Genomic DNA, 27,479 nt, shown 5'->3' with positions numbered 1-27,479 from the left:
CTCAAGTGCACTTACAACCATGTGTTCCTTAGCGAAGAATGCCCTGTTCAAGCTTGTCAGGCTGAAGCCATAAATGTTTCTGTTACACACAAAGGGCATAATAAAATGCTGGCAGAGTGTCATGTTCCGCTTGAGAGGAGGAATCTGGAACTTTAGATTGTTTTATGGCTTAAAAGCGGAGCTATTAACAGATTTGCAGTGTAACCCAAAAAGCCATACAAAGCGAGATTTATCTCCGCAAACATGAGCGGGAATGGAACCATTTTGCTACACTGATTTTAATCAGGTTTAATGACATTTTACAGAACATTAAGCTACTGTTGATATAGTAATAAAATGTTTTCGGATATAATGAAAATTATTGTACCAATTGGCATGGTTTAGAATATTTGGCTTTTTTTATGAAAGGTTAACTATTTTAAAGAGTGCACATTTTAAAGGGGTTGTAATGGTAAAAGTTTTATTTTTTTTAACTTAAAGTGGTTGTAAACCCTTACAAACCACTTTGATCTACAGGTAAGCCTAGATTAAGGCTTACCTGTAGGTCCAAGAAATATCTCCTAAACCTATACGGTTTAGGAGATATTTACCCGAAGACAGCGGCGCACAGGCGCACTGGGCAGGCCGCAGTTCGCGGCGATATGCCGCGAGTGTCGGCTCCCGTGCGCATGCGCGGGAGTGACGTCATCGCGGCTCCGGCGAATCACAGAGCCGCGAGACCTGGAAGTTGCTCCGCGATCCATGGCAGCGGTGAAAAGGAAGACGGAGGACCGCTTCGGGGGCTTCGTTCTCGGGTAAATTATTCATAATGAGCTAGTATGCTATGCATACTAGCTCATTATGCCTTTGCCTTGCAGGGTGTGTTTTTTTTTTTTTTTTTTTCCCCTTTACTTCCTCTTTAATGCCTTCTCAGCATTAAAGTAGAAGTCCACCCTAACACTAAAACCCCTGTGTATACAGACATCCACGATCTAACACCAACCTATCTAGCCCTGTAAAGAAGAAATCGGTTACATACCTTTTTTTGAAGCCGATTGGACCCGATCCCATGCTGAGCTGTCGGCTGCGGCTTCACTGTGTAGGCGGGTGCAAAAGACACAGCCGACAACGGACGCCCGGCAGTAAGTATATGGGTGATGTCACGCCCCATTCATTTCACAGCCGTTGTTGATTGTGTCCTCTGCAGAGCTTCCGCCGCTGGAGACTGCATCAGCTTCAAAAAAGATATGTATACTGAATTCTTTACTGGGCTAGATAGATTAGTGTTAGATTGTGACTGTCTATAGATGCAGGGCTTTTAGTTTTAGGGTGGACTTACTTTTTAATGGTAGCACAGCCCCCAACTGCTCCTAAATACTCACCTAAACCCTCTGGATACAGCGCTGTGCACATCTGCAGCAGCTCTTCTCTTCTCTTCAATTTCCCCTGTCTGAGGTTTGGCTGAAAGCAGCAGTAGACATTGGCTCCAGCTGCTGTAAATCAAAGCCTGCCAGCAGAGGGGGGGGGGGGGGGGCGGGCTCTGAGCCAGGCCGTGTGTTTTGAATAGACGCAAGCAGCCCAGCTCGAGCATGCACGAGTGCCCCCATAGGAAGCGTGGCCTAGTCTGAGTCCAGGCTGAGGTTGCCACACTATTAACTTTTTGGAATACCTAGATGTACAGCCTTCAGGGGTTACCCCTCTTGAGTCCAATTTAGGAGACTGGATGGGCTCCATCCCCTGCCTACACTCTTGGCAGCTGTTGTGGATGAACTAGTCTGTTTACCCCCATCCATTGATCCTGAGTGGCACCCTACCAAATAACCGGTCACTATCGGATGAACCTCCTCAAGCAGGCATCACAACTCCTTAAAACATCACAAATGGATCACGGAGAGAGGAAAAGGACAGACTCGTAGAGGTAGGTTTACTAAAACTGGAGAATCTGGTGCAGCTGTGCATGGTAGCCAATAAGATTCTAACTTCAGCTTGTTCAAGTTTTTGCATTAAAATCAGGAAGCTGATTGGTTTCTATGCAGAATTGCACCTGATTTTGCACTCCCCAGTTTAAGTAAAGAAACCCAATAGTGAAATACTGTCGTACAGCATGCATTAGGCAAACACTATCCACCAGCAAGCATGAAAGTGTCAGCCGCTCGCTCTCCACCCAACATATTTTATTGCCGAAAAGCATCTTACAGGGGCCTGTGCATTGATTATATATTTACTCCTTATTACTTGGGCTTCTTCAGATATTGGAGGTCTCTTACAATTTCCAAGGATAGTTTGAATTTAGCCTGTTGCATGCAATTAATCACTCTTCCATGGAATTAATAAAACTGCAGGTGTATACTAACTTGGTTCATCCGAAAAGGGTTTGATCAGTCAAGGACTCCATGTTCTTCTACCTAGTCTGTTCATCACTATCAGTTTTATGTGAAGTTGTGTGACAATAGACATGACAATCATTTTTTTTTTTTTTTTTTTTTTTTTTCCTTTTTAAAACACAGGATTTGAATCATTGCAACTCTTGCCAGGCATAGGAGTGTCTAAATGCCCTTGTATCCTCACTTTTTAAATTTGCTGTTTCTAAGCTTTGCTTGGGTGTCGACAATTACCCCTGCTCTTGTGATTTCCCTGTTATACTAATCTACTCCAAAATTCTCACCAAAGCATAAACTTTACTGCTAAACACTTTGCAACGTTCTCACTTCAGCTGTTTAAATAACTGACAGATTCAGCTTAAATAATGAAATGAGGACTTGCAGACAGGCATGATTCTGTGGTCATTAGCATCTCTGTGGTGTTTACTCTTTTTCCGTTTGTGTCTACCTTCGTCCATATGAATAATTTGTAACTTGCAAATATTGCCATATCAATGTGTGTCGTCCTCGCCCTTCATAGTCTATGGTGGTGCCTGCTTTACTAACTAAATGTGCTTTCTCACTTAAATGTTAGGTTCACAGAATATTGTTTTTAACCCCCTCTCTGTACTTATATTTAAAAACCAGGACAGTGGCCAGTCCGCTTATGGATGTCAGTCCTCTTCAAAACAGCTGTCGTGCTTTATTTTTTATTTTTTTATGTATTTCCTGCTTGGGTTTTTCTTTTTACCTTTTGTCATATGGCTGAGTAGACTGGCAGTATCTGTCGTTATTTGCTTGATGTTTCTTTATTGTGACATTTAAGGTAACTGTATTTTCTAAACCCTGCCAGTATAAAGAGAACCTCCACTATTGAAAAATCACACAACGCATGGGAATCCTCTGATGACAGTCGAAACAGGCTAATGAGGGCAGCTTCAACATCAAAACTGACCTCAAAGGCTTCCAAAGCTTCAGATAAGTAAGTATAAAAAGTTAATGGTTAACATATGATATGTCGGCTTGGCATTTCTCAGAAGGCCTGCTCCTTTTTTTTTTTTTTTTTTATTTGTAGGCTGGTATAAGCTCAATCTCAGTTGACCCAGTTTTAATGAAACCATAGAGCTTTGTAACATCAAACCTCAGTCAGCATTGATATCCATATGTAAATGTTCTTCCACCACCATGCATCCCATAGTCAGCCAAGACCACAAATAATGCCTGGTGGGTGTTCCCAAGCCAGCAATGGTGTTGGCAGAAGCTACGTCACCACTTAGCTTGTAAAAGCAGGCTGGGTGTGTAATGCTGGTGTGCCTTTATTTTTTGTTTTAAGCAAATCTTAGATTTGCTCGTCGCGGCTGGTTTGGTATGATACTGAAGACAAGCACAGAATGTTTATAAGTGCTACTGAAATCTCTTGCCCAATCACTAAAATTTGATTAGGTGCAGAGGTGCGCATGGGCCTTTAGATGGGGCTTGGCTAAGTTTTGTGTTTTTTAAATGAGAAGTTCACTTTTTGTAAAAAAAAAAAGTACGTCTTTTTGTAGGTAAAAAAATGTGCATTATTTTTTTACTAAGAGCCTGCAAAGCAATGCACCTGCGATCAGCAGATCATAGGTGCAATGCAGGGCTCCTGCAGGCTCAGTATAAGCGGTCTGCTCATATGAGCAGGTAGTTACACAATGACAGGAAGTATCAATGAACTACCTACAACACTCAGCAGCACTCTGGTAGTTCATTGAGAATTAAAGCTGGATGTCGCTATAGGAAATGGCAAAAAATGGCTGCAGAACTGATCCCAGCTGCAACTGTCCCCTGCCAGCTCTATCACAAGAACCGAGCTTTCAAGCACCGCTGATTGCTCAGTTCTCCCCTTCTGCTCTGAGCTGAGAGCTGGTGACTGTCAGTCCACTGGCTTTTCTGTTCAGCCCCTCCAGCACTCCCTGGAGTGCTGGGCTCTGGAGGGGGCAGGAGCAGCTGGCTCAGGCTCTGTTACATGGTGGGGCAGTCTGGGTGGATCCTCCTGGATCTTTCATGAGCCTGGACAGGGCTTTAGCCTGCTGACGGCTGAAAACAGGGTCCATAGGAGTAGTAGGGCCAAAAGAGCTTTAGCTATACATCTCGTGTCTGTAGGTGCATAAATCCCACCAGACTGCAAACGCAAAAAAAAACATCCCTGGTCTTTGCAGTGCTGTTGTCCATTGAATTTTGTTGTAAGTTCAGGTATTGTAATGGAACCATTTTCTTTCCTATTGAATAAAAATATTTTATTATCTTTGCCCACAGCAAAATAATTCATGTTTTGCTGCAGTGAACCCTAAAGTAAACAGTGTGCACAATATTGTCTGTGTCAGTCGCATAACCTAGATTGAAGCCTTCCTTTTCTGAGACCTCAGTGATTGTCTGACGTGGAGAGCTGTGTAAACTGAACCACCAGAATGAAATGTACTTTTCTGGCCATAATGTCAAATCTTAGCAGGCTAAACCGTTATCAGGTTTTGCCCACACGAGTCCCTGTGATCACTAAGGCACTCAGTCACAAGCTGTAGCCAGCCCATGCCATTCAAGTAGCGGCCAACAAATCTGCATATGCTAATGTAAAGTAATGATGAATTATTTTTGTTTTCAGGCATAAAGATATTGTCATCAGCCCAGGTAAAAACTCAAGACCGTGCAGCCTTTCTTATCTCATTGTGCTTACTTTTTTCTTGTGCTTACTATTATCGCTCTTCTTTTCATATGACTAAAACAAAAACTTTAATTTAGATTCTTTTTTTATTTTTTTTGTTTTTTTTTTGTTTTACGAACTTTTGTTAATACACAATTTTTACTCATAGTGTGTGCTTTGATTAAGTGTTCATTTCACAATAAATTAAAAATTTAGCAGCAAGATTACATGCTAAGCAGATGGAAAACTTTGTTATTCTGGCGTTATAAGTTTTTACTTCTGTCTCAAAACCAGCAAAAATGTCCACAAGAGAAAAAAACAGCCAAGGTAAGATTGTTGCTCAGATCGTACAGCTTGGCTTTGTTCATACCTTTCCTAATGCTCTCCTGATCTAATGTTTTGCTGATTTCTGCTTCTTAAAATGTGTATATATAAATAAATTAAATATATTCTATTTCTGGCATGCAGACTTCTGCCTCTTGGTTTTAGACTCGGCTCACACAGACCTGCCGCGACCTCAGCGGCGACTTGCAAAACGACTTCTGTATAGAAGTCAATGCAAGTCGCCCGAAGTCGCCGCAAAAGTAGTACAGGAACCTTTTTTCTAAGTCGGAGCGACTTGAGTAGCTCCTATTAGAACGGTTCCGTAGTACAGAACGGGGCGCGACTTGTCAGGTGGCGAAGTCGCCTGGACAAGTCACCCCTGTGTGAACCGAGCTTAATTGTAACGGTAGCCCAGTGATGTTTATGATGTTAGACTCTTAAAAATAGCATATGCCTCGAATTTAAAAGATGAGTGTAGTTTTATGCCAACCATTCCTCTCACCACATTACGCTTTTAAAACTATACGTATCACAGGGTGTTATGAATATCAGGCTAGTTAATATTTGCCTTCCCCCGGTTAGTGCACACAAATGGGCAGGAAGTAAACCTGTGTCCTATTCTAAAACTAGTTTTAGCTTTTAAAAGTATAAGTTCACCCTTGGAACATGTTCCACGCCCCGCCCATATTTAGGGTGGAACATGTAACGTGTTGTAACTCCTGCCTCCTCTTCACCCTGATTGTCCCTCCCTGTGACAGCGGGTGGGGGTTCCTCTCCCCACACCTGCTATCAGAATTTTAAAACCACACTGCTTTGTAGGGGTCCACTTACACGGCTGCATCATTTATTCACAGATTTCTGCGAATGAATGAACTACATCTACTGTCTGCCTCCATGGCCAAGGGCCTGTAGTTCTCAATGAACTGCAAGGGCACTGGTGAGTGAGCACTCTTGTAGTCCATTTCTTTCTCCTGCCATTCAGTAACTCTCTGCCCATATGAGGTACGGGCAGACGGGTATACTGAGTGTCTGCAGGATCCAGGCATTGCACCCACAATCTGCAGTCTGTAAGGCATTGCACCCGTGAGTAAAAAAGTATAATAAATGCACATTTTTTTTATTATTATTATTTACAAAAAGCTGTGCATTTATTTTAATTTGTAAAAGGTGAACTCCTTCTCCTTTTTAAAGGGTCAGCAGACCCAAAACTAAGACGTGATATACCAGGGAGCCGTATCACCCAAAAAGATTTTGTATCTCTTTGGAGAACTTTGGCAGTGAGACCTATGCTCCTTCATAGCCATTATGAAAGTGTCTAATGCTCTCTGCTGGTTTCTTTAATTTGCTACTTTTTTATGGTGAAGTGTCAGGTTCTCTTGTAAGAAAGCTCCCCCTTTCCCCTTCACCTGCTAATACCATCCTCTGCTCCTTCCTTCAAAGCTAGGAGTCTAAACTCTTCATGTTGGATGGTATTGGTGCTTGCATAGGGTTAATTCTTATTCCTCCTCCTCACATGACAACCCAACACTTGGTATCCAATGCTTAGTTAGGCATTGCATCCTGGGAGGAGGTCACATGATCCTTCCGCAGAAGGGCCCTGTATTTATCAAGGTCTCCAACAAAGTGGGGGATGCAGCAAGACCCCCTTTCACTTTTAAGTGCCACTAAAACGGCGGTTGTTTTTACAGTGCTTTAGCGGCACTTTTCGGGCACTAGCGGGGTGGATTTTTTTTTACCCTAAAAGGGGGAAAAGTCCAGTTTTGCAGCGCTTTGGAAGCCCTGCCCATTCATTTCAATGGGCAGGGGCATATTGGGGAGCACTATTTGTAGCTCTCCCAAGCCCCCCCAAAGATGCTGCTTGCAGGACTTTTTCTAACGTCCCACAATCGCACTGCCCAAGTGTGAAAGCATTCATTGCACAGAATGGGAGGCACTTTTCAGGCGATATTTCTAGTGCTAAAACGCCTGAAAACTGCCTCAGTGAGGAAAGGGGCCTAAAGGTGTTGACGTGGGGGATTCGCTTCTTTCAAGAGAACCTGTAATTTTTGCCTTGAATTGGTGACAAGTTATAGATTTTCAGTTGCTCCAAGCACATCATATTTAATGAGGCTCTACAAGAGGCAAAAAGGATGCGAAGTGAAGTGCCGCTCCTACAGCATTAACTCTGTTAGAGAGCCCAAAGCTATGTAAAGTCCAAGCCCTCATCTGCCATTGAACGTTCAATAGAGGAAGTCCTACCACAGATCATTTAAAAGCTCAGTAGCCGCCTTTCTCAATTTTTGAGAAATAAGCTTCTTTACAAAAAAATGTAAACCGCCCTCACATATTTGGAGTCCTAAAGGCCAAGTTCACCTTTAGTTACATGTTACACCCATGTTCCAGCTCATACCCTTTACCCCTTGCACTGTATTAGCGGGCAGGGGATACTTTCCCTGCATCAGCTGTCACATTGTAAATTGACAGCGCTGTGCAGAGCTCCACGCACACAGCCACATCATACATTCATTCACAGATCACTGTGAACGAACTACATGTCCCGTGTGCCACTGTGGCAGATGGCTGGCGTTTTTTTTATTTTTTTTTTTTTTTTTTTTTTATGGGCTGTTGGCATGCTGATAAGCTTGCTTATAGTTCTATTCTTCCTGCAGCTCTAAAGCTGTCAGTCCTTATGGAGGTACAGGCACGGAGCTGTAAGGAGAGTCTGCAGGAGCCTGACATTGAACCCACACACAATTCACTGATCACAGGTTCAATGCTGTGTAGGCTCCCAGAAAAAAAAATTCAATGCACATTTGTTTACTTGCAAAAACATGTGCATTTTATTTTATTTCTTTTTTAAAAGATGAACTTCGCCTTTAAAAAATAAAATGACCCCTTTTAAAATTGTTTTTTATTTTTTTAAAACAATCTGCCTGCCGTTTTTAAATCCAATTAAGTTGGCCAGAAGTTATTGCATGCCAATTTTATGCATTTTTCTATCTTAACCTTGGTGCCTCACACTGCAGAGCCTGTAAATTGAATCTTCCAGCTTTTTCTGCTGTTCATAGTCTGCTGCTGCTTTGACATAATGCTGGCTTCTAGTGACAGAAAATAAACAAACTTCATCTATTCTATTTAAAACGCTTCTTAATCGGCTTTTTTTATGCTCTTCTATGAACTCTGCTTCAGCATGAAATCCTCTATAATTTGTGCATGCTGTTTCGATGCATGTTTATTGGTCTTCACTGGACTTTAGCCTTGGCCTGTGTGGCTGCACATTGATCAGACTAAGGCTGGCCATGAACAACTTGCTCCCACCTTGGATTTGATACTTGGTTTGGAATTTGTTTAAGGGTTCACAATGATTAAAGGATTCACACACTTCCAGAACATTTGCTTTCACTTACACAGACTGTCCAGCTTGTTGAAAGAAGCAGCACTAGGAATTTCATGAGCTGACTAAGAGCATGCTGATAGGAGGAGAGAGCAGAGTGACAGAGAATGAGCTTATCACTGCTTATCTCCTTCACCGTCCAGTCACAGGATAGGGGGATGTACATGACAGCCTGGACTCAGAGGAGATAGGGTAAATGATGCTGGCTGTCAGACTGACAACATCCAGTTGTGGAAAAGTACTGCAATGGTACGGCTCTATTTAGGGTGAGTATTGCAGTTCTACATAGTTTTTTTTTTTTTTTTTTTTTTTTTTTCAATCTTTTGTGGGCTAGTTGGCCCTTATAGAAATGCTCCTCTAAAATGTTAGCCATATATTTTTTTTTTTCCTAAAAAGGTCCTATTTATCGTGTAGAGAAGAGTTTGAATCTGATTCAGACCAAAGCTGGTCCAAACAAACGATTTCCTTCACGAACTGCTGCATTGTCTCTAAGCGGAGTACAAACTGTGTGTAGCTTAAGCTACATACAGTACACAGTGACAGGTTTAAGCTGTGAGATGGACTTCCCAAGTCACCCTCAGGGCAAAACAGCCTAAGCAGAGCTCAGCCGTTCATAGGCAGCTTTGCGTTCTATGAATACAAAGCTGTCTTTGAATGGCTGAGTGCTGCTCAGGTGCAGATTCAGAAAATTGCATTGCCTAGACTGCATCAGCTCTAGTTTTAGATATGGTCAAATATGTTTTAGTCAATTTTTGAAAAGATTTTGCTGATAAATTTGTTCTTCTGTTATCTAGTTTGTGTTTTTGCATACAAGTTAGTAGATATAGTGAGTGTTTAAGGTGACCAGATTTTTTTTAAATAAAATCCAGGGACATCTTTTTTTATTTTTATTTTATTTTTTTATTGGCAAATGGCAAAAGACTGCCTTTTCTCCACTGAACAGAAGCAGGAATGGCAGTGAGATCATCCAGCAGGGGGCGTCAACATTTGAGCCACCAGGCTGTTTCTCAGCCAGCATGGGGTGCCCTGTCTACGTTAATCCGGGGATAGACTCGGTCTGAGGATAGTGTTCTCAGTCCGTGAATGTCTGGACACCCTAGTTTACGTGCTTCAAGCTGCAATTTTACATTGGAAACATTGGATTTTAAAATGTAAATTATAAACTGTATTATAGTTATGATAATATAGGCAGTATGTGTATATTCCCACTTGTATTTCAATTTTGCAGATTGAGCACCATAGAGGTTATGGCTATTTTATTTTTATTTTTTTATTTATATATATTTTTTTTTTTTTTACACTCGGGTGTGTACACCGCTTTTTAACAGGTGACCAGAGTGCAAAGTAGTATATGGCATTTATGCTGCATCTCAAAAATTAGAGTTTATATGAAAAAATTGGGGCCATTTTTGGAATGAACGGGTCAAATTTGTGAAAAGGCAGGCTTGCACTGTTAAACATTGGCGCTCTTCTGTCAGATGTCCCTCCTTCCACCGTGTCTGAAATGTCAGTTTGTTAAATCACTTGGAGCCAAAACTTTAGATTTGCTAATATCTTCCCACATACCTTACTTTGCAGTTCTACAGTAAAAGAAATACAATTTCCCCTTTTTTGTTTAAAAAAGGCCACATAAAGTACATTTATTAGGGTAGATCCAGATGGTGATGTTTAAGGCTGTAAACACACCTGTAACTGTTTAAGAATAAAATGTTATATATTATACCATTTTTCCAGTCAGTATGAATTCTTTTCAGTTTTTTTTTCTTTCAGCATGCTGATGCAGATTCAGATTTATATCTAGCCGGTGCCTTTTCAGTATCGTGGTCCATTATAATATATACTGCCAAATGTGCATCTGTGATCACTACACGCTTTTGCCATTTGCACTGGTGTGGAAAGCCCACAAGTTTGTTTACTTGCATGCAAATGCCAACCACATTTCAAAATTTGAAGATAGTTTTTTTTTTTTTTTTTTTTTATTATATTGCATTTAGTTGCTACCATGAGTTTTCTCTGCAGTCTTTTTAAAAGTAAATCTAAAGTCCATAAATGTTTTCTTTTTCATTTTTGGTTAATGTACGGGAGTAATTACTGTCAGTTATATATATTGTCATCTGAGTTTAATTAGGGAGGTTTCCCTTCACTTCCTGTCCTGTACACTCAGTAGTAGGTGACAGAGAAAACTGGTTTAGGGTAGTTTAAGTGAATCTCCCTAAAGGGAAAACACAGCAATAAAAATGTGACAGTAGTGCTACCACTATATCCAAGTCTAAAAATGTTTTTGACTTTAGGTATACTCGGACAGGTTTTGTTCAGGGGCCATATACCCAAATGTAACCTTTTTATGTATGTACGATCCTGTTGTTTCCTAATGTGTATCTAAACACCAAATACAAACATGTAATATATTATTTTATCAGTCTTTGGATGTGGTGGCTGCATTTTATTGTTTTTCAGGAAGTGCAAAAATAACCCAAAATGCAGTGCCTGTACCACTCCTGTTGGCTTAAAAGAAAGTACAAATTAACTAGAATTTAATCTAATTGAGGCAACAGCTTTCTATATACACAAAACTGCTTTATTACTCAACAGGATATCCAAAATCTTAAAAGCAGTGTGTGGATAGAGGAAGCTCTTGCAGGCAAAATAAGCTTGGTATGATCTTTTGGACACACAAATCATACAGAAATCCTAACTCCGCCACAGCCACCATACATTTAGCACTTTGTATGGATGCACCGTGATTAACGGCGACATTTTCCTTGCCCCTACTAGACAACCAACCCCCAATTCCCTCTGGCTCTTTGAGTTGTGGTCAGAGGGTCCACTGCATCTATATCATGTGGCCAGAGGTGGCAATGTACTTGATATTTCAAAAATGAGAGCTATATGGGGGCATACACCCCTAAACTTTTGGAGATGATTTCAACTTTGTAATGTCATCGAGAGCCTTCAAAAGCCATAACACTTGGACTCCTTTAGTCCAATATAAAAGTATTCTTGCCTACCTCAGGGCCTTCTCATGGCATCTTGCTGCTGTACAAACTGCTCCTAGCAGTGGGACCTTTAAACACTCTGGCCTACCTTGGCCTACTGGGGTCAGGAACAATCTCACACCCCCTAACCAACACTGGTTCAAAATCCTAACCTTAATGCATACCTTCTGTCTCAACATCAAGCCTGAGCGCAACCCCAAAACTCCTAGCTTGATGGTACAGAGGCTAAGTGGGCTTGAGTAGATGGGACGCTCCAGTTTCTCCAATATCCTGGAGATGTGGACTGGTACACTTTCCCACATTTTGGTTAGTGTCCATGTACTGAATTTTAAGAACCTTAATGGCAAAAGTTACTAATGTGAACTTTCCACAGGACCCTCAGGTCACCCTATTGTACAAAACCATATCTTCTGTTCTTGCATATAAGAAATTGATACCACACTTCTGGAGTGTGAACAAAAGTCTGATCCCCAAAAATTGATTGGCTTCTGCATACAAAATATGAACAGATCCATATTTAAATAATACCTGTAAAAGCATTTAACATATTACTGCTGTAACTTTCTATAGTGGCATTTGTTTTTTTTTTTTTTTTTTTACGTTTTTGCGTTTTCTTTATAAAGGGTTAAGACTATAAAAAAAAATGTATACAGAACCTCATCTTTGTGTAAACGAATAGTCCCATCACCTACCATGTAATGGGGATGAACTAGGGAAGACATGTTTACAATCCAGTGTGTATGACAATGATGGCTGCCCCCATGGATACAGTGTAGATATAGAGAGACACGAAGTATGGTATTTGCGTGATTACCATGTGAATATAAAGGGGGGGGGGGGGATAAAGCCAACACATCTAAGGACTGGTATATTGCAATATATGATAACTTTTTGGGGGTTTAGATGCACATAAAGGCCATAAGATTTTTGTTACTTTAATGCTGTACTGTGCTTGGCCATTGGCTTCCGCTCCTGTCACTCAAGTCCTATGGCGGGGGTGGGGCTGAGCCCCAATGAGTGCTGCGAGAAGCAGCTTTCTATGGGGGCACTCGGTGGAAGGTGAGTAACTAGAGTCAACGGAGGGACCCTAGAAGAAGAGGGTCGGAGGTGCTTTGTGCAAAACCATTGCACAGAGCCGGTAAGTATGACATGCTTATTATTTTAAATAAAAAAAGAGAATTTAATAACACTTGAATAAGTGGTACATTCTTCTCCAAGTAAAAAAATTATCTAAATGTATCTAAATGAAACTTTCAGCCTTGCTGAAATCTAGGAATACAGCCCATGTTGGCAAAATTAGCTCACTTTATATCTTTCTTTTTTTTTTTATCTAAGAAATACAAACTCTCCACAGGATTGAATAGAGGGTGCCCAGTGCATGTGTGAGCCTGACTGAGGATTTTTTGTGATTCTGCAGCTTTGTGGGCAATATCTTGCTGACTTGGGGACAGGCGAATATTATAAGACTAGAAAGGGCAGCTGGGGGGCAGAGGGGACACTTTAACATAAGTGTATCTGGACCTTTGGTGCATTTCACTTTAAGCACTTTGAGAGGATGTTGCACAATGCAACCTTCAGGAAAAAGACCCATTGACATCACATGTGAGGTGTATTGACTCTTATCTGAAGCAGATGTAGCATTTATATTGAGGTTAATTTTAACTGTCAACCTGAAAAAATTTACTATAGGCGAACTACAGGGTGCTCAAATCTTATGGAGAGTTGAAGCCCTTTTAAAACAAAAGTCCAACCGTAAAACCAAAAAAGGCTTTACCCCAATGAAAGGTTTTAATACACCTCTGTTTACTGATTGCTGTGCTTAGCTGTTCAAGGGCACTTTATTCTCAGTAACACTACTAAGCTCTTACAATCAACGCAGAGCAGTAAAATTGCCCAGAGAAGGATTTTAAATATATAAAAACCATATTGATGCAATGAATACATTACGTTTTTTCTTCTTTTTTTGGATATTGGTGTGGCCTTCCAAACAGCCGCTAAAGCTCTGGAGGCAGCAGAGTCAACGTTAGCTCCTTGGATGGCATATTGCTTCCAGATCTGTGCACGCTGTCTGACAACAGGTGAAATATTTTGTCTCTGCAGAAGGAGAATACATAAAAATGTTTATGCGAGGTCGACCAATCACAATGTTCATTCCTTCGGATGTGGAGAGCTATGAAGACATAAGAACAGAACTGCCACCAGAGAAGTTAAAACTGGAGTGGGTGTATCCTTAATTGTCGTATATTTGGTCCTTATAGGTGGCATGCCAATTCTGGGGGGATAAAAAAAGGTAACTGGTTAGAACCCCTGCCAGGATTTTATTGCTGTTTCCCCACTGAAATGAGTCGCCCTCTCCTTTTGCCCAGGGTGCCATAGTCCAAGAGACATAAAATAATGCAAACATCCGGAATTTTGCACCTGTCCAGAACAAGAGGTGAGGTTAAAGTTGCTAAACCCAGGACCCTGCATTCATTATACCTGGCCTCCCACAGTACACACAACTTGGAAATGCAATTGTTTTAGTAAAAATTAACTAAATACCTTTTCTCATCAGCAGTATATAGGAGTCTTGTGACTTGTATCGCTGCTTAAGCTTGAGTTTTCATTCTCCCCTGATCCTGTGTGGATAGTGCTGATTGGCCATGTGCTAATCACATGAACTCTCCCAAGAAAAAAGACTCTAGCGATACACACCAAACTGAGCATGTGCAGCCTGAGGCCGCGTACACACGGGCGGACTGTTCGCTCAACTTTGTCCGCTGAACAGTGTTTCAGCGGACAGTCCGCTCGTGTGTGGGGCTTCAGCGGACAGTTTCAGCGGACAGTTTGACGAACAAAGTTTTTCGGAAATTCCGAAAAACTGTCCGCTGAAACTTGGTTTGAGCGGACAGTCAGCCCGTGTGTAGGCCACTTTCGAAATGAGCAAACTGTTCCCGCTCGGAGGAAAGTCTGCTCATTTCGAGTGCGTCTCCAGGTAGGCGGGGCCCGCAAGGGAGACGTCGCGGGCCCCGCCGCCTGGTATGGACTTAAAGGGGAACCCCAACGCCGAAAAAAATCGGCGTGGGGGTCCCCCCAAAGTCCACAACAGACCCTTGTCCGAGCACGCTACCCGGCCGGCCAGGAAAGGGGGGCGAGCGAGCGCGCCCCCCCTCCCGAGCCGTACCAGGCCGCGTGCCCTCAACATGGGGGGTGCCTTGGGGAAGGGGGGGCCGCGCGGCCCCCCCACCCCAAAGCACCTTGTCCCCATGTTGATGAGGACAAGGGCCTCTTCCCGACAACCCTGGCCGTTGGTTGTCGGGGTCTGCGGGCGGGGGGCTTATCGGAATCCGGGAGCCCCCTTTAATAAGGGGGCCCCGGATACCGGCCCCCCACCCTATGTGAATGAGTATGGGGTACAATGTACCCCTACCCATTCACCTGTAAAATAAAAGTACCCCAAAAAAAAACACACACGAGATAAAATATTTTATTGCACAGCTCCGGGGGTCTTCCGTCTTCGGGGGTCTTCTCGCCGGACTCCTCCGCTATCTTCTTGTAGCTCTTTTGCTAGCGGAGGAGTCCGGCTTTCTTCCTCCCCGCCGCCGGCCTCTTATAGCTCTTTTGCAGGCGGTGGCCCGGTCTTCTGTCGCCTTCCGGTCGCCTTCCGTACTTCTTGTTCTTCTTCTTCTCCAGGAGATGTTGACACGTCGCTCTCTCCGGCCGGAATGCCAGAGCCGCGCTGTGCGGCCACTTATATAGTGACAATGGGGCGGTGTCACATGGTATATGTCACATGGGTTGATGTCACATGGGGACTTTGACATCGTAAGGGGGCGGGGTCACCATGTGACCAACCCATGTGACATATACCATGTGACACCGCCCCATTGTCACTATATAAGTGGCCGCACAGCGCGGCTCTGGCATTCCGGCCGGAGAGAGCGACGTGTCAACATCTCCTGGAGAAGAAGAACAACAACAAGAAGTACGGAAGGCGACCGGAAGGCGACAGAAGACCGGGCCACCGCCTCTAAAAGAGCTATAAGAAGGCGCGGTGGCCCGGCAGAAGAACGGAAGGCGGCGGCGACAGAAGACCGGGCCACCGCCTGCAAAAGAGCTATAAGAAGGCGCGGTGGCCCGGCAGAAGAACCGAAGAGGGGGGCAAGACCCCCGAAGTCAGGAGAAGAGGCCGGCGGCGGGGAGGAAGAAAGCCGGACTCCTCCACTAGCAAAAGAGCTACAAGAAGATAGTGGAGGAGTCCGGCGAGAAGACCCCCGAAGACGGAAGACCCCCGGAGCTGTGCAATAAAATATTTTATCTCGTGTGTGTGTTTTTTTTTTGGGTACTTTTATTTTACAGGTGAATGGGTAGGGGTACATTGTACCCCATACTCATTCACATAGGGTGGGAGGCCGGTATCCGGGGGCCCCCTTATTAAAGGGTGCTCCCGGATTCCGATAAGCCCCCCGCCCGCAGACCCCGACAACCAACGGCCAGGGTTGTCGGGAAGAGGCCCTTGTCCTCATCAACATGGGGACAAGGTGCTTTGGGGTGGGGGGGCCGCGTGGCCCCCCCTTCCCCAAGGCACCCCCCATGTTGAGGGCACGCGGCCTGGTACGGCTCGGGAGGGGAGGCGCGCTCGCTCGCCCCCCTTTCCTGGCCGGCCGGGTAGCGTGCTCGGACAAGGGTCTGTTGTGGACTTTGGGGGGACCCCCACGCCGATTTTTTTCGGCGTTGGGGTTCCCCTTTAAGTACATTCCAGGCGGCGGAGCCCGCGACGTCTCCTTCGCGGGCCCCGCCTACCTGCACACGCGCTCGAAATGAGCGGACTGTTGCCTCGTGTGTGGGCGAGTCCGTTCATTTTAAAAGTTGCGCGGACTTAGTACGACGAACAAAGTTTGCCGTATTTGTCCGCTCAAAAAGTGCCGTGTGTGGGCGTGTTCGTTCATTCAAAAGTTTGAGCGGACTGTTTGACGAACTTAGTTTCGGCAGACAGTCCCCGCGTGTGTACGCGGCCTGACTCCTAATGCTCTGTTCTGTCGAGAGATGGGTTGGAGTCAGTTAAAGGAGGATCAGAGAAGACAGGACCACACAGCCTGTATACACAATATAGAGGATTAACCCCTTCGGCTCCACGGTGAGTATAACGAGCATGCTTTACTGCATATACAGGCTGATTTTACTGTTGTGCGTTCAGTAAGGCTTTAAAGGTTTAGTACACCTTTTGGAACATGTTACATTTTCCACCAATATTTAGGGTGGAACGTGTTTCAGTTCTTGCCACCAGTTCACCCTCACCTTCTGTGTGACTTTAGGCAGGGGGGTCTTCTCCCACACCCGCTGTCACAATTTAAAAACCACACAACCATGTGCATTTTTTATAGTTCTCTGTGAATGAATGAACTATAACTACTGTCTGCGAGCCCAGCTGTAGCTTTCAACATACACCCTGTATGAAGATACAGGCAGAAAGCTGCAAGGCTTGTCTGCAGGTGTATCCCACCTTACTGGACTCATCCATCCAAGCACCAACAGGGTGGAATGTTGGCCTCTAGATGGGGGATACCACTTTTGTACACTATCTCTGATAAATTACATGTTGACTCGAGTTCATGTTAAGATTTTACAATATAACATTTTCCCATCACTACATTTTTAAATGATACAATTTTTCAATAAATGGTTTTATAAGTAATATGTTTTATTCCCTTAAAAATCCCACCAAATGAGGACCTGCTTCAAAAATTATACATTGGGATGATAATTACACCCACAATCTTTTGAGTCTATATATCCAACTATGTTCCAGAACCAGAAATGAAGCGATATCTCCAACAGAACCAGCCTGTTAAACAAAAAAACATAAAAAATTGGTCTAAATATAATTATTTATGATATGATAGTTTCTGTGTCAAAGCTTTGTCTGGTAAACTATATTCATATCATTTTGGGAGTTAAAGTATTAAACAGTCATAATAATAGTTTTATTATATTTTTATCTTCCTTTCCTGTCCCAAAAACGGCAACAGAAGTAAAAGAACATATCTCTAAAGGGAGAGAAAATCCTGTCTTATACAGTTGTCACTGGAATAGGTTTCATCATTGGTAGTTTTCCCATCGCCCTTCAGTCGCTTTTGTGTTACCATGTCATGTCCAGCCCGCCAATTAGCCTTTGTGTTCCAGCGGTGGTGATTCTTCGCAGCAGACAGTATCAATTCCAGCAACTCCTTGTCTGCCCAAGTGGCCCGTCCAGTACCTTCCGGCAGCTGCCAGAGAAAATTTGCAGCATACCACACTTATCGAGCCCATTCTCCTGGGACATGGCAGGAGTCATCCACAACCTGTAACTTAAGACCTGGGTATGCTAGTTGGCTCTGTGGAATGGATCAAGTTTTTTTAATTATTTTTTATTTTTACTTCATATTGACTTTGTGAATAAACTGAGTGGAATTTTAAGGATTCCTGATTTTCCTAAATTTTCTCCTACTTTCCACTGGCCTTATTCACAATACAGGTACTCCAGAATTTGTCTTTGGTGTTTTCTCTCACTTGGTCCCTGAAGTTTGTGAGCTGCCAGTTTTGTGTGATTTTATGTATATACTGTCTAATCCATTACTGCTGCGCCCACTTTCTGTATATTCTATTGGTCACGAGAACAAGCAGTGATGGTGAATCTCCGCAGTAGAAAGTCAGACTGCAATAAATTTGTATTAGTTTATATTGGGGTTGATTTACTAAAACTAGAGTGCAAAATCTGGAGCGAGCAGCTCTGCATGGAAACCAATCCACTTCGAACTTCAACCTGTTCAATTGGGCTTAGACAAAAAACCTGGAAGCTGGTTTCTTTGCAGAGCTTTACCAGATTTTGCACTCTTAGAACCCTTTTGCATGGACTGTCAGATCAGGTTCCTCTGATCAAACCTTGCAGTCTTCCCTATGAAGGCACATGTCCGCTGACATCCACCGCTATCCGATCTGATCCTGCCCGCAAAATCCAGATGGATGGTGGTCCCATTTTCCATCCGTCTGGTGAAAATAGACGGACAACCTGCTTCCACCCGATTTCCCCATAGGGGAGAGCGGGCCTGGGTCCATGCCAGCTCTGCACAGTGAGCGGAGAGGGACCTGTCATCCACCTGTGGTCTGAGAAACTTGGTTCTAACAAAGCCTACATGCTGCATATTTGTAATGATGCAGCATTTTTATGAATGAAAAAAGTTTATTTTGGAAAACCGGTAAATTGCTGTTGAGATGTCTCTGTAAAAAGATTTTTTTTTTTTTTTTTTAACCATATGTAATATTGCTTCTGTTTCTTTCTGTAAAGCTTGTGGTATGTTGACCTTAACAGATGGTTGTAAAGATATGGTTACCGTGGGAGAGACTGTCGAGCCAATGTTTACCTTCTCCCTACTGGAGAAATTGTATATTTCATTGCATCTGTTGTAGTACTGTTCAATTATGATGAGCGGACACAGCGCCATTATCTTGGTCACACAGATTGTGTTAAATGGTAAGACCTTTACACATACAAATGAACTTACTTGGTTGTTGTAAACAGTACTTTTTTTAATTTTATTTTTTCTCTATAGCATTGCCGTTCATCCAGACAAAATTAGAATAGCAACCGGACAGATCGCTGGTGTAGACAAAGATGGAAGGGTAAGTACCTGTCCGGTCTCTTCTTTTCCAGGTCTGAGTTCTGGCACCTAGGAGTATCCCCTCCAACATATTTAAATTCCATCATGATCATTGATGACTATAGGTTATATACAAAGTATATTACTTTAAATACGTTCATATTTGTAGTGTGATATAGTTTTAAACAGTGCAAAAACTATTAGCCAGTGGTTGCTTTAGGCTCCATGCACACTGGCTTAAAGTGGAAGTAAACCCATCGATTTAAACCAGGGGTGTCCAAACTTTTTTCAAAGAGGGCCGGATTTCATGAAGTGAACATGCATGAGGGCCGACCATTTTGCCTGACTTTTTTTGAACCGTTAAAATGAAATGCAAATTAAATTTTTAACCAAAGTTTATTGCAAACGGCATACTTTTCATTTCGTCACATGGATGACAAATCTACACAGGTGTTAAATCACTCTGCCTTTCATATATGACACCCCCAGATCCGTCCGCATATTGCAGTGCGATCTGCACACTCACACAGGAATCGGATCGCATGGTGTGAACACCCATGCGATCCGATTCTGCTGCGGACCAAAAAAAAAGGGTCCCGTGCGAGTTTGCTGCGGGAGCGATGCGAATTCAGCCATACTATCTGTATGGCTGAACTCGCATCGCTACGGAGATCGGATGTGATTTGCACTGCAGTGCGGTGCGAATCACATCCGGATCTCCCCCCGCAGCAGTGTGAACCCAGCCTTATTCTCTCTCTTTCTCTTTAATTCTCTCTCGCTTTAATTCTCTCTCGCTTTAATTCTCTCTCGCTTTAATTCTCTCTCGCTTTAATTCTCTCTCGCTTTAATTCTCTCTCGCTTTAATTCTCTCTCGCTTTAATTCTCTCTCGCTTTAATTCTCTCTCGCTTTAATTCTCTCTCTCTCTTTCTCCCTCTCTCTCTTTCTCTCTCTCTTTAATTCTCTTTATTCCTCTCTCTCTTTAATATTCTCTCTTTAATATTTTCCCTCTTTAATTCTCTTTATCGGTAATTATCTTTACCTTTTTTCTCCTCTGTTCTGGCTTTCAGGCAGCTGACAGCGCGCGGCGCCGCAAACAATCCGCGCCGCCAATCACAGGCACTGAGAGATCTGCAGCTGCTGCAGGGACAGCTCAGTGTCTGCTATTGGCGGCGTGTGCTGTCAGCTTCCCGGAGGCCTTGGACCGCCCCCAGCATCTGACCGTCAGTGGGAGGCGGGGATGAGAGGCGGGGTGAGAGGCACTAGCAGCCAATCACCGCCACCAATCCCCACCGGAATCACAGGCTCCGGACCTGCCGCACACGCCTCAGCTTGTTAGAGAGGCGCTTGGGGTGTGCGGAGCCAGGCGGGCCATAATGCAGGAGAGGCTGGGGGCAAGGTGGGGGCCATACAAAACCGGACCGCGGGCCGCAAATGGCCCGCGGGCCGGACTTTGGACATGACTGATTTAAAACAGTTAAAAAAAAAAAAAAAGGCATGCCAGGAATGCTAACTGCACATTGGCTGTGCTCTCAGCCAAACTATCAAACCATCCAATGTCTGGAGTCATAACGAATCACATGTGCAGCACCATGGCAGTTGAAGTTTAAACGGAGACAAAGATAGCAGCTTTCTTGGCTGAAAACGATGGGGAAGTTTACTTCCACTTTAAATGTTGCTCCTCCATGAGTTGTGTTCTGCCTGTAGAAACTGCTCAGTGTTATCCTATGTGTCCATGCACATTAGGACGTTAAGAGGCATATTTTGAGTTTAACGTTTAGAGGCAGAAACAAAAAATTCTGATTGGAGCTTAGAGGCAGAAAAACTTAACTGTCCTAAACTCTAAATCTAAACTTTGTACAAAAATAAGCTCTATATGAGCGATTTTTTACTCCTGAGAACAGATGTTATTTTAAGCTCAGTGTGCATGGAGCTTTATAGTTTTTTTTTATTTATTTTTTTGCCTAATTCTTAACTCTGGGACCCCTGTCAACTTTAAACTGTTATGTATACTCTATAGATGGGTGATTCCCACATTTTGCGATACAGCACTGCATTATAGACAATTGTGCGGTCGTGCGTTGCTGTACCCAAATAAAATTTGACATTTTTTTCCCCACAAATTACTTTCTTTTGGTAGTATTTGAGCACAACAGTTTTTTATTTTTTGCGCTATAAACAAATATACTACCATTTTAAAAAGAAACCAACTTTTTTGCTATAAAACATGTCCAATCCAATAAAAAAAATAAAAAAAAAAAAGCTTTTTTTTGGTTCATAAATTTAGGCCAATGTGTTTTGCTACATATTTGTGGTTAAAAAAAAATATCCCAATAAGCATGTATTGGCTTTCGCGAACGTTATTGTCTACAAATTATGGTGTGTGTGTGTTGTGTGTATTCATAATCATATTTTTTTTTTAGTATTGGTGGCGATCAGCAGGACTGCGATATTGTGCCAATCTGACATGGACACTCCCCTGTCCCCTTTTTTTTTCTTTTTGGTTTCGGAAGTTATTAATGCTGTTAGAGGAATAAAGCAGCACACAGTAATGACACTTAGTGCTCTTAATTGAGACGAGCACAAGTATAGAGGGATATGCTTTGTTCCTATTTCATGCCAGAAGTTTACAGCCACTTTATTCTCTCCATCTTCAGAAATTTATACTCCCTTTCCTTTGCTCCACCCCAACTCTGTTCAAACTTTGGATCCTTCTCCTGGGGATCTAAATTTCCAAACTCGCCAGATGGGTTGGACTTTGCCTTACACTAGGTTCTGTGTATGGCAGAGGAAGAATCTACTGAACACAGGACAGATCTCTGATCCGGATCACTTACCTTTCCTGAGCATATGGTTTACCCCTGAAGTTCTGAAACCAATATTGGAGGGTATATACCAGAAAGTAACTAGATGTTACAGCATTGAGTTTGGTCCCCAGTAAATGACCTACAGGCATGTTTGACTCTTTTTGCTGTAAGGAAAAGGAGTCAAACCCATTTGAGTTTGGAGATTTATATCATCCCAGGAGGAGGATCATTAACTCCATTGGGAGCACTATAGCACTTTCTTGCACAAAGAAAAGAACCATCTTGCTTTGTTATCACATTATGCACTTTCAATTTCATTGTCACCTTTATTCAATTATTGTCACTTTTCATTAATTCATATTGTCATTTTAACTTTATAATGGTCATTTGGTCCATACAAATTATGCATTCATGTTAGATTAATCCTGTTGATATATAGCCACACACTGTATCCAATCATCCTAGGTTAATATTGCGTGTAAATTTACCAATTGGGTACACTTATAAGAGGAATTGATGTTAAGGAGCAGGCGCTGTCTGGTTTTTCATTTGTTTATCTTGCCCCACCAATGGGGTCAATTATTGACAGCAGTGGCTCAAGTATTTGTCTTTTAACAACCAAGGTGCCCAGTGTCTTACTACAATAATTTTTATCTTACTCTTGGCTTAGGCAATAGGAATAAAAGCAAGGTAAGTATCTTCTGCTGGGAGGTCTGTATTAAAGTGAACCTGTTGCCTTGCCTTAAATGAGCAAATCACTGATTCACTTGAATGCTCTTATTCAGATAAACTCAGTTGTAGCTGGTTCGCTTTAAAGCCCACTCTCTCCAATTAAAAGGCAGCACAAGCAATTTGTATATGTACTAAACCATAGCATCCAGTTTCACTTTTTGTCAATTTAAGAGCAGTCACAATAAAAGCTATTTAGTTATGCATTACTGTAACTTGCTGGTTTTCAAAAATGTTGAAATATTGCATTAAAGCAGCCTACTGTTAAATATACAGGAATGCATTTTCATCTCTTCAGTTATTACATCCACGTTTCATGTATTTTACAGCCTTTACAACCACATGTTCGAGTCTGGGACTCTGTCAGTTTGTCTACTTTGCAAGTTATTGGCCTCGGGACCTTTGAGCGGGGTGTTGGATGTCTGCATTTCTCCAAAGCGGTAAAATATTTCATATATGTAGAAAGATAAACATGCAAATGGTATTAGTTAAAGGCAATATTTTTAGTGTAGATTTTAATTCTTAACTTTATTTCAGCTCACCAAAGTACAGTATTTGAGGGCTGTTGTCATTAGCCACTTGATTGCCATCACTAGACTGTGCAGAGGAGCAGGATAGACATTGGTTCATCACCCAGCCAGCTAAAACAGCCAGTTTGGAAGGCTTTTATCTATTGTCCATGGGCATCCTTTTGCTGCCAATGCACAATCAACTGATCAAAAATATGACTATTAAATAAGTTCACCCTTTTGGAAAAAAAATATAATAAATGCACACTTTTTCTTCTAAGGAGCCCACAGAGCATTGCACCACGATCAGTAGATCACAATTGCAATATCAGGCTCATGCAGGCTCTCAGGATAGCTTTCTGCCCATACCTCTGAAACAGGCAGGCAAGTTACTTGAGAGCAGGAAGACCATTGAAACCGGAGAGCGCATACCAGTGCCTTCACAGTCCATCATGAATTACAACCCATGAGCTGCAATGGCCAATGGTACTTGTATTCTGTTCATTCACAGGAAACTATATGAATCTTTGGTGGAGCCGCACATGTCCGCAATGTTTTCAAATTGTGACAGCGGGTGCAGGGAGAATATCCCTCCGCCTCTCCTAAATACAGGTGGAACATGTTCAGAAAGATGAACTTGGCCTTTAAACAGTTTTTGATCATTTTTTACAAATAACTTTCTTGATTCACATGGCGCGTATTCATTCCTGTCCCTTGTGAGGGCCGTGTATACCCACGGTCCCTGTGCAGGAAGTTCCGTAGCTGTCAATTAGGATGCAGTGGCTCGCTGACTTTTTTTTTTTTTTTTTTTCACAAGATTTCTTTAACTTTTTCTAAGGTCAGGAGGCCTTTTTATTCTAGTCCTTTTTGATTCAATTGACTTGTAATTTTCCCCTGTAAAGTATTGCAAAATTGACCACCAAAGCATATGTGCATTAAAAAAAAAAAAAAAAAAGTAAATGCTATTCTGTACAAATTAAGTAAATCTAGCCCTGTATAATTTCCAGTACCATCTCAGTTTTGTCTTCTGTCATCAGGGAGTATGTCCACAGAGGTAGTCTTTATGGAATTGTTATGTAAGTGGTAACAAATGCTTTCTTTTTTTTTTTAGGATTCGGGGTCACACTTGGCGGTCATTGATGACTCCAATGAACATATGTTGACTGTGTGGGACTGGCAGAAGAAGTCGAAAGTAGCAGAGATTAAGGTATTGACCAGTGCTAAGAAGATTTAGTGCAGTCTTAAAACTTTAGCTTCATATCGGATGAAAAAATAAATGCTTGGAAGGTTGTTCTGACCCAAGAAGCACCTCCTGAACTGTGATTTAGGTTAATAAGATGAATGGCTCAGTTCACTTGCAAGCAAGACAGGAGGAGGTGGGGGTGGTTGCCTGAAGGTTGTCTGCATTGGTTGGACTGCAGCCATCTATTTAATGCAGTGCCCCTCAAACCAGTAGAGCAGGTGAAATATGGGTGGACAGCAACAACATGGGCTGCATCCATAGTCGTTGTGAATTCAAGTCAAGCCAGGTACAGGCAGATGTCTCATTGAGAGTGTCACGGTCTAAGATTCTAAGTCCTATGTGTCACGGCTAATGCAGCACTACTGTACTTGTTTCTGCTTCAGTGTTCTACCTACTTTTCCTTATGGAGGGGAGCAGCACATTAGTGATGATGCCTTCCTTCTGTTTTCTTATTGGGGGGGTGGGGGGGAATTGTTCCAGTCACATAGCAATTTGGTTATCAAGTTTGAAAAGCTTGGCATCTCAAAATGTTTTCAGACAGTCACAAGTACTTGTTAAGGAAGCCTCCCCTGAAAAAAAAAAACATGCAGGATGTCGGTGTGTCTCCTGCAAATGTTAGTTGCCCAACTGTAGTACTGACCCTTTTGCCTTACTATGAGTCCCTTAACGGGATCAAGGCCACAACAGAACCTGTTTAGGTCAATATTGGCATGTGTTGACTGGCTTTTATGACACTGGGCATTATTCCGCCTGGAAGACCAGATATATCGTGTAGTAAAATAGAATTACTGCGCACAGTGCTGGAGAGTAAGTTATTGAAGCAAAAGCTGGTAAACTCCTTCTGGGCAACTATTTTCAGATGGTAAAAAAATTGTCTAGAACTGAGCATTAAAGAGTTACTCCACTTTTTGAGAAAAACACAATCCCTTCTATGTGCTCAATGTACATTGCAAGGATTTTTAATACTATTAACTTTGTTGCAGATACCTTCCTGTTCCTACTCTGAAGAAAAAAGTTTGACTGTGTCTTTTGCATACTAATTCTCAATAGGAGTAACTGGTTCATCATAACCACCTTATGCACTTTCAATGTTCTGATGAGAAAAGTTGCCATGTCTGCATCCTTTTAGAAGTAGCCCTCAGGAATGATCTTCCCAAAATAAAATGTTTGGTACATTTAGTCTGCTTATTGCAGACTTCTGGAAAAATCTGATTTCTGAAGGAAATTATACCCTTTTTTTGAAGGCATTCTTCATACCAAAGGTGTACAAAACACCTCCAGCTTGCACTATTGCATTCAATTTTACACAAGTTTCAGTACTGCAGATTGAAACGGTCATTTTAATAACATTAAAGTGGTTGTAAACCCTTGCATATACCTAGGGAAGGGGCTATCCTCGTGATACTCGGAGATGAAACCAATCCTCATACATAAGTTGTACCTGTCTATCTGCAATCTTTTCTTCATCCATTGACGTAACTCTCTGCAGAGTTGAGTGAGGAGAGCTGTGACAGATAAAGGGAAGGCACACACCCCCTGCACACAGGAACAGAGCTGAGGCTGTCAATCTGCTGGAGATCCCTCCCCTGTCACCATTTTTCTATTGGTGTCAGGAATACGTGTGAAAAATGACTCGTGCTGATAGCAGAGGAACGAAGCAGCAGATAGAAATGACACTTGGTGCTTTGGCTCGAGACAAGTACACACTATAGAGGGATATGTTTTGTCCTTATTTCATGTCGGAGGTTTACAACCACTTTAACCTATTAACCTAGTAATTGTACATGCTGTATTTTTTTTATTTTTTATCAGTAATTCTGTGGGCACATACTGAATGAGAATAGATGACAAGGCTAAAGAGCCTGTTCTTATTAAAATGCTTCCTTTAACCTGTCATAACCTGTAAAGTATATATTGTAAACTCTTCTCCTATTGACATTTGTAGACTACGAATGAGGTGGTCTTGGCAGTTGAATTCCACCCAACTGACCCCAGTACGATAGTGACCTGTGGCAAGTCACACATCTTTTTCTGGACTTGGAATGGCAGTAGTTTGGCGAGGAAACAAGGAATCTTTGGGGTAAGCAGATCGTCAGTTTGTCACTTGAATGTAATATTGCTTTTTTTATTATTGATGGGTTAGGGGAAAAAAAATAAACTTTATTTTATATTGTGCCTTTAAGGGCCAGTTCACACTGCTCCAAGTGGTGCCCCATTAAGTACAATGGAACCGTTCTAATCGGAGCATCTCAAGTGACTCCAACTTAGAAGAAGGTTCCTGCACTGGTTGGAGGCGACTTCGGAACAACTTGAATTGTCTTCTGTTAAAGAAGTGGTGCAACTTTTGAAGCCACGCCAGTGTGAATCGGTCCTAAAGGTATCTTCTCAAGTACTTTACAAAAGAACCAAACACAAGTAATACTGAAGTAAAGGAGCAAAAAGCAACCGTTCTGTTTTCACTTTTTGATTTGGAAGAGTTTAAAGAAGGGGAATCTGTTTTTGGAAAGAGAATTTTTACTTTTTTAGGCATACCAAGCAAAGGCCCTCTCCTCCAGAGACTATAGGCAAGTTTGAGGGACACTCGCAAGACCTCTTTTTAGAGCAGGGAAGAGTGGAGTAATGTATTGAAATTTCAGATAGATAATGGGACGCCAAGCCATGCATGGTCTTGTCGGTCTGCAGTAAGCTTTTGAATTCCATGCAAAACCAGACAGGTAGTCAAAGTTCAAGTATGGTACCATCAACAGAGCTAAAGAACTGGTTTTACAAAATTGAAAGGGGATGCCAATAAGTATGATTTCAGTCTTGTCACAGTTTTTAGTTAAAGAACATTTTGACTCCTCCAAGTTTTCATGTCACCGATAGTTGGATAAGAGA

General features: G+C 42.4%; 1 protein-coding gene across 7 annotated transcripts in view; it reads left to right on the top strand.

Annotated features, from left to right (window-relative positions):
• The window catches only part of LOC143987137 (echinoderm microtubule-associated protein-like 4), a 249,200-nt gene that overhangs the window by 178,803 nt on the left and 42,918 nt on the right, over positions 1 to 27,479 (top strand). For 5 of the 7 annotated variants that reach the window (XM_077485698.1, XM_077485693.1, XM_077485697.1 and 2 more), the window contains 9 exons: positions 3,193 to 3,321; positions 4,969 to 4,994; positions 5,302 to 5,334; positions 13,801 to 13,924; positions 19,040 to 19,189; positions 19,269 to 19,338; positions 23,180 to 23,290; positions 24,471 to 24,566; positions 26,548 to 26,682. In XM_077485698.1, coding sequence (XP_077341824.1) covers positions 3,193 to 3,321; positions 4,969 to 4,994; positions 5,302 to 5,334; positions 13,801 to 13,924; positions 19,040 to 19,189; positions 19,269 to 19,338; positions 23,180 to 23,290; positions 24,471 to 24,566; positions 26,548 to 26,682 — 874 coding nt within the window. The remainder of the gene's footprint in view (positions 1 to 3,192; positions 3,322 to 4,968; positions 4,995 to 5,301; positions 5,335 to 13,800; positions 13,925 to 19,039; positions 19,190 to 19,268; positions 19,339 to 23,179; positions 23,291 to 24,470; positions 24,567 to 26,547; positions 26,683 to 27,479) is intronic. The other 2 variants (XM_077485699.1, XM_077485695.1) reach the window with 1 other exon arrangement.

Source organism: Lithobates pipiens, unplaced genomic scaffold (genome assembly GCF_037356315.1).
Source record: "Lithobates pipiens isolate NorthernLeopardFrog02 unplaced genomic scaffold, aLitPip1_a1.2 Scaffold_18, whole genome shotgun sequence".
Taxonomy (NCBI): Eukaryota; Metazoa; Chordata; class Amphibia; order Anura; family Ranidae; genus Lithobates; species Lithobates pipiens.
This window is presented reverse-complemented; position numbering and strand designations above follow the sequence as displayed.